Source organism: Arachis duranensis, chromosome 7 (genome assembly GCF_000817695.3).
Source record: "Arachis duranensis cultivar V14167 chromosome 7, aradu.V14167.gnm2.J7QH, whole genome shotgun sequence".
Lineage (NCBI taxonomy): Eukaryota > Viridiplantae > Streptophyta > Magnoliopsida > Fabales > Fabaceae > Arachis > Arachis duranensis.
Window position 1 is genome coordinate 50,631,605 of NC_029778.3, and position 8,333 is coordinate 50,639,937.

The 8,333-nt window shown below is 26.1% G+C and overlaps 1 protein-coding gene across 1 annotated transcript in view; it reads left to right on the forward strand.

Moving 5' to 3' along the window:
- Window positions 1-7,854, forward strand: part of LOC107458920 (vicianin hydrolase) — a gene marked incomplete at its 5' end in the record, with an annotated part of 11,804 nt that extends 3,950 nt beyond the window's left edge. The window contains 9 exon segments of the mRNA XM_016077135.2: window positions 385-456; window positions 726-813; window positions 2,971-3,223; window positions 3,593-3,708; window positions 3,893-4,104; window positions 4,162-4,193; window positions 4,895-4,997; window positions 6,917-7,025; window positions 7,414-7,854. Of these exon segments, the coding sequence (XP_015932621.1) occupies window positions 385-456; window positions 726-813; window positions 2,971-3,223; window positions 3,593-3,708; window positions 3,893-4,104; window positions 4,162-4,193; window positions 4,895-4,997; window positions 6,917-7,025; window positions 7,414-7,582 (1,154 nt within the window). The 3' untranslated portion in view covers window positions 7,583-7,854.
- Between the last annotated feature and the right edge of the window lie 479 nt (window positions 7,855-8,333).

Consider the following 8,333-nt stretch of genomic DNA (forward strand, 5'->3'; position numbering starts at 1 on the left):
TCAACAAAAAAAAAAAAAAATTGAATTTGAATAGATTGTTTGAGTCTATAATTTACTGTTCAGAAAAAAATTTAAAGATTCCTAATATAAAATTTATTTACACTACAAACTTGTTGTTTTCTTTCATTTTCTCAAAATTAAACCAAACTCACAAATAACCCCTAACTAAATTTTAGTAAAATTAATTAGGAGTTTTGAAAGTGGGATTTGAAGCTCTCCTAGGATATAACAAGTACTACTTAGATTCCAAATCATAAGACCTTTCATGATAAAAAAAATAATGAAAAATAAAAGTTATATTTTATATATAATTATATATTATTTTCCCCTCTCCAATAATAAGGTCTAAATGAAATTGATTTTCACAATTTTTTTTACCTGCAGAGGGCAAAGGAGCAATCAATCCCTTGGGGGTCAAATTCTACAACAATGTCATTGATGAGATCCTAGCAAATGGTCAGAACTCAGAATCTCCCAAATAATAAAATACTAATAATATGTTGATTATTATTATTATTATTATTACAGAATGAATATATGCCACTTTTTCAGTTCTATTATATATTGAAACTGAATTATTTTCACAATGTAAATTTTTACTATTATTAAGGTAATTAAAAATAATCACACAAGAAAATGAGTTACAAAATGAAATTTGGAGGCCATAATATGAGTCCCCTAATTGTTATTTTGTTCATCCATTTTGTGTTATTAATTGGGAGCAGGTTTAAAACCATTTGTGACTCTGTTTCATTGGGATCTCCCACAAGCTCTTGAAGATGAGTATGGGGGACTTCTTAGCCCTAAAGTAGTGTAAGTTACACTTCATTGCCAAATTCATGCATTTCATTTGGACTCTAGTTAATTTATAATGTTTATGTTTAATTAAAGCATATTGCTAAACACTGAAATATTCGCTCCAAATCTCCACTTGTAACGTGACGTTGAAGATTTCAACTCTAACTTATAAATGCCCACTACACACACAGACTTGTATGAATTATTTTAATTAGAATTTCAAAGATTTTAATTCTGGTATTTTATCATTATAAAACTACTTTTTTCGTTTTAAAATAAATGTCACATTCACTTTTTGGATTTATTGAAAAAATAAGATGTATAGACTAATCTTTTATTTAGATATTTTAATTTTTTAATTATATAATTTTTAATAATCAACAATAGTTTTGAAATTTTATAACTATTCCTCATAAATAATTTTATAAGAACTTTTTTCTCTTATCTTCGTAGTTGATTAAAGAGTACAGTTCAACTAGATATCCTTTAAAAGTCGTACAATATTCAGCCTTTTATTACAATAATTTTAAAAAAATAAAACAAACATATCTAAAAATTTTAAATAGATTTAGTGTTTTTTTAAAATTAAATACACATTCAAAATACAAACTAAATAAAACTGAAATTTAAAATTTAAATTTAAATTTTAAATTTCTATTTTATTTAGTTTGTATTTTGAATGTGTATTTAATTTTAAAAAGACACTAAATCTATTTAAAATTTTTAGATATGTTTGTTTTATTTTTTTAAAATTATTGTAATAAAAGGCTGAATATTGTACAACTTTTAAAGGATACCTAGTTGAACTGTTAGTCTTATTAGTCTGTCGGACCTGCTTAGACCTGTTAATACATAATTACATATATAAATAATTTTTTTATTATTAACAAAATTATGAGATATTTTAAATTTATTATCTTTAATTATAAATAGTTTTGTATAGATGAGTTTTTCTCGAATAAGATATAAAAAATTAATTTTATTTTTAATGCTTAAATTTAAATTTTAGATTTATAATTTTGGATGTGTTTTAAAAATATTTTATGTATAATTTAATAATTTTAGATGTGTTACAATTGAAAAAAATTAATTTTTACGAACATACATTTTAATAATTTTAAAAGCGTTAATATTCAAATAAGAAATGAAAAAATTCAAAAAAAATAAAAGAAAGAAAGAAAGAAAGAAAAAATAAAGAAGAAGAAAAGAATATTGATATATACACTGATTATTTATTATTTAATTCAAATGTTGATATAATCTTATTAAAATAATGATGAATGAGTTTTGAGTTAGTATGTAAGTCACTCGAAATAGAAACAAAATAGCACGACTCATCTAATAACAATAATAATAATAATAATAAAATATTAAATATGAAATAATAAATTTACCTGTAGAGAAATAATACTCTTCTATGAAAATTTTTGTAAAGAACAGTGAGAGAGAAGAAAAAAAAAAGAACGTACACGAGAGAGGGGAGGGGGACGTGCAAATAAATAAAAAACTAATAAAATAACTATTTTATGAAGTAGGTAGGAAGTTAGAGAAATTCTAGTATTTGAAATTTAAATTAATTTTAATTACAACATGTTTAGCTACAAATTAGGAATGTCTTTTAACTAAAATTTATTTAAATAATATTATTTAAATTTAAAGGCTGAATAAAGGCTGAATTTTAAAGGACACATAGCATTTTTTTAAAGAGTAAAGTAACAAATAAACGTCTAAAAATTTATATCTCGGATAAATATTCATACTAACAAATATAAACACATTACCCCTAAAATAGCTCCTATAATTAAGATGAAAAGTCTTAATTTAAACTAAATAACTTCTGGTACTTTTTTTTTAGATTAATTAGTCTGTCTAAAATATAAGAGCAATGTTAGGGGTAGTAATTTTTGTGATTGTCAACTAGCCATCAATGATGATTTGATGGTGTGAAATTGGTGTGAGATTTCATCCAATGGCTCACCTTCCTCTATTGGTTACATGCTGGCCAAAATTCAATAAAACTGCTGGTCCCCTATACTTTTCCAAAATATAAATCTTTAATGATTTATTTGTCACTTTACTCCTAATTAAAAAATAGTGTATACAACATATTAAAGTAAATAAATAGAGTATACAATTATTTTTGAATTAATGGAATGATTGAACAATGAACAGGGAAGATTTCCGAGAGTATGCTGATTTCTGCTTCAAGACATTTGGTGACCGAGTGAAACATTGGGTGACACTGAATGAACCATTGTCATATTCCACGAATGGCTACAATGGTGGAACATTTGCACCAGGAAGATGCTCTAACTACGTTGGGAATTGCAGTGCCGGTAACTCAGCCACTGAGCCTTACATCGTTGCACACCACTTCATCCTTTCTCATGCCGCTGCTGTCAGAGTATACAAGACCAAATACCAGGTTCCATACTTCCATTATTAACTTCTCACACCTCTCTATCTATAAGCCCTACATGCGCTTTGCTTATTAATTTTACTGAATTTTTAATTTTTATTTAATTTGGTCTTTATAGCATATTGAATTTTATAATAAATTTAAAAATAAAAGACAAATAATTTGAGAAAATGGGTGTAATTAATTATTTGAGTCTCTTTCTAACAACTAACAAATAAGAATGAGTGGGCCAAATCTTAGAGAAAGAATAAATACATGTACATATAATATAAGTATATAATTAAGTATATAACAACACTTATAATTCCCAAAAAATTTTTTTTTTTTTTGCTTCTACAATTTGAAGAAATTTAATTAACATGGGTCCATTCATAGGCTCATCAAAAAGGACAGATTGGAGTCACCTTAGTGACTCACTACTTTGAACCAAAAAACAACAATGATGCTGATCGCCAGGCTGCAACTCGAGCTCTGGAATTTATGTTAGGATGGTATGTATCATTTGTCACATAAATTATTTTATGGATTTAACTCACACATTTTAAAAGTATAATAATAAAAAATTTTATTATTTTTGATATATTCAATGTATTAAAAACTCTTATTTTAAATATTTTTTTTTATTAAGGACAACGTAAATTAAAATAATTATTATGCAAATCGATTTTCATGAAGGTATGCTCATCCGATCACATATGGTGACTATCCAGCAAGCATGAGATCTTCAGTTGGAGAAAGACTCCCAAAATTCACAAAATCTGAATCCCAAATGATTAAGGGTTCATATGATTTTTTGGGTGTCAATTATTATAGCACTTATTATGCTGAGAATGCTGCACCAACAACCAACAAAAGCTTCTTCACAGATATGCTAGCCACTCTTAGTAGTAAGTAAAATTGCAATAGAAGTGAACTAACAACTAAAATTATTCTCTTCATTTCAGATGATAGAAATGGTGTAACTCTTGGAAAATCGGTATGATTTTCCCCTTCTTTCTTTTGCATATTTTTATGTGGTCATGCTCTATTTTTTTTTTTGGTTTTTTTTTGTCATTTTTGGTTGGTTGATAATCAGAGTATAGTAGAGTACCCAATTTTTATTTTTTAACAAAATGCTAGTTTTGTTTTTTTGGACACTGAACAAAATGCTATTTTAACAACACCTTGTGATATATTTTTAATTAAAAAAGGGGCCTAGGCCCAAAGGAAAAAACAAAATAGAAAATTTGTAATGGGGTTGTTTAAATACTCCACTCTCTTTATAATGTTCTTTCACAGCCCCAACATTTTATACTACAAACTAGCTTTTTCTTGCATTAACCCGATCTTTAATGGGTATCGAATTCATATTTTTCACAAGCATATGCAATCATTTTATATTTTTAAATGAAGTTAAAAGATAAAAATATTTAAATTACAAGTTAATTAAATATGTCAAATTATTTAACGATATTTAACTATTAACTTTATATAAAAATAATTACACATAAATTTCTATCTTTTCACGGTTAGAATTATAAGTATTCAAATCTTTTATGATTAAAAAATGGTAATTTAATATAATTTGTCACGGAATATAAAATGATCAGTATTTAAATTTCATATGATGAATAGTATATGATAGTTTAATCTAATTTGGCACATAATATAACTAGAAAAAGTTTTATGGTTGTGCAGACTGACTTGGGGTGGCTGTATGTGTATCCAAGGGGAATTCATGGTCTTGCGACATACATAATGAAAACCTACAAGAATCCCCCAGTCTACATCACTGAAAATGGTATGCCTACACTCTAATTTTCTTCATTATGGCTCCGTTTATTTAGTGTATAGCACAAGATATTTACACCGATATATAAATTATATAGACATAAACACAAAATATATAATGTATATATATTTTATGTTTAACAAAGAATATAAATAAAATACATAAAATTTTAAAAAGTGAATAATATTTTCATCATCTATTTTTACTAGCATCTATATTTATTATTAACCATTACACTAAGTCTTTTCTTCTATCTCCATTCATAACAAAAAAATTATTTAAATAATAAAAATTTCAGTAATTTCAACAACAAATTCAATACATATTTTCCTAATTAAACAAGAAGTAATTAATTGGCATAATTCACATTTTTATTATATATTTTTTTAAAAAAGTACATATTAATAATAAAAAATAAAAAATAGAATTTTATTTAAAAAAAATCCAAAAAAAGGCAATCAGAAGATTAAACAAAAATAAAGATAGAGGCACGATACATCAATGGCAGGGTTCGATTGCGACATGGCAGAGATGTAAGTCACAGATCTAAAGATTTGAAAAAAAGTAGAGACACAAGTCACAGATTTAGAGATCTAGAAAAAAACAGAGACAGGGCAAGGAGAAAACGGTAAAGCAAATTAAAGAGAAATTGAGGAGGAAGAAGAAAAGGAAGATGATGATGAAGATCAGATAGAAGTAAATATAAATATGCAATGTCAGAGCCAAAATGTGACGTGGTAACATAGGCACTTCAGTGTTTTCGGTAGCAGAGAAGGCTGGTTGGCGATGAAAAGAGAAGAGACATAAATTGAAAAGGAGAGAAAAAGGGGAGAGAAGAAAAGATAAAGAGAGACATAAATTAAAAAGGAGAGAAAAAGGGAGAGAAGAAGAGATAAAGAGATCTGGAGATGAATGAGAGGGGAGGAGAAAAATAAAAATATAAAAATAGAAAGAGGATAAAATTATTAAAATAATCAGTGTCTAAATACTGCTTTTTATGTTTTAACTTATTAGAAGTACACTGAATATATGTAATTTGTGTACGAACGTGTCCTTCAAAACAAAGAACATTTGTCAGCGTGTCTTGGTCTTGTATAAACACACCCACTAACTAAATACTACCTAAAGTTACTAATTTAATTACAAAGACTATTAGTTACAAAAGTACTTTTAAAAACATACCTAATTTTTTAAAAAAATTAATTTTGATGCATTGTCAGTATAAAATAGTTTTATACGTTTATCCAATTATTTATAGTTATGTTAATAAAAATAACTATAGTTTATATTGATCGCATAAATAGTCATTAAAAAGAATAGATGTGATTAAAAGATTATATAAAAAATTTTATACATAAAAAATAGGCTTTTTAAAAAAGCTTAAACATCATTTTTATAACATTTATAAAAACCCACTTTTGGATAAGATATACGTACTAATGAAGGTCAATTGTGTATCAACTAAAAAATATCTTACTATACATTAAATGACATGGTCCATAATTTAAAGGATTTTGTTAGGTAGATAATAATTTTTATAAATAATATGAATAACGTGTTTTAGAATTGATCTAATAAAGTAAAAAAAAAAACACTCAATTCTCAAATTACCTCCTAAATCTTAATATTAAAATAATTATTTATACACTTATTAAATTGAACATTTAGCTATTATTAACTGTGCATGAATGAATCAAATAAAATAAAATAATCTTTCAATTAAAAATAATAAACATAATCATTACATACTTATTAAATTGAACATCCAATATATCCATTATTCACATTATTTAATATTCTTATTGTCTACTTATATTTTTCATAATTTAAATCCTCGATTAGCTCTCAATGCCAAGTGCTATATTACTGAATGTGCTAACTAATTAGAAATCAATATTAATTACTTTGTGTCTCAATTTTAATTTCAGGGGTTGCCCAATCGAGGAATGACTCTATACCAATTGACGTAGCACGAAAGGATGGAATCAGGATTAGATACCATGATAACCATCTCAAATTCCTTCTTCAAGCCATCAAGTAAGAATCAACCAAGCTAATGCATTCTGCGAATTAAAACAATAAAATAAAAATGGAATTTTTGAAGCTTGGTAACTCATAAGTCATCATATGTTGTTGGGTTACTAATCCTACTCTTAAAATGTGACTTTTGTTTTAATCCCTATATTTTTTAAAATTTTTTCTTTTGATCATACAAATATATTTTTTTTCATTTTTACTTTTTTTATCATTAGGTTGCTATATTAAATACTAAAATAATTTGTGACAAGATGTGTTATGCCATTATTATAGTATTAGTATATATATACTGACTGGGAATAACTAAACAAAAGAGTTTAAATTAAAGAATGGTTAAATTATTTGTAATTTTAAGCTAACTTTTTATTTCTCCATTTTTCCCTTACAGAGAGGGTGCTAACGTGAAAGGCTACTATGCATGGTCATATTCCGACAGCTATGAATGGGATGCTGGCTACACAGTTCGATTTGGTCTCATATATGTGGATTTCAAGAATAATTTGAAAAGATATCCAAAGTACTCTGCTTTTTGGCTGCAAAAGTTCCTTCTCAAGTGACCAAGAAATTAAATTTAGTGTAGCTTTGGCATGCCTCGCGAGACTTTCAATTATTTGTTCTTCTTGTTTATTTCATCCTTTCCATCGATATCACCATTTTGTTTGCTTTAAATGTAATCAAAATGTTGGTTTCCAATAATAATAATAATAATAAAGGGCAAAGGCTAATGGCATGTGACAAAGTAAAAGTTCGATCTCATTCCGGGCCTATCACATTACCAACTACCAAATATTAATCTCAATAATTAACCCGTCACAACAATTACCTACCATATTCGGATCTCACTTCCAATACTTATTTTATATTTATTAATTTTTCTCTTTAAAAACTACTAGATTCTTTGCCATTGACGAGAGATTTTCATTAGTAACGAATATCGATATTACTAACAGAATTAGTAACGAATAATATCTGACAGTAAAAATGTCGTTAATAATTAGCGATCAGATTTTATGTCTGTTCTAATTATGGACCGAATTTACTGATCTTCTACGACATCAGTACAAAATCCAATTTTTCTAAAATAATAGCAACTTAGGAAGCATGGATACGACATGCAACACGGACAGACGTGAATACACTGGTACTTAATATGTTGTAAATTAAAATTTAAATAATATATTAAAATAATAATACATTATATTGTAAAGATAAAAGTAAATATAGTTACATAAAAAATTTTAAAATTTTGTAATTATTAAAAAATTTTAATCTATTCTTATGGTCTCACTAATAGAAAATGCATCAATT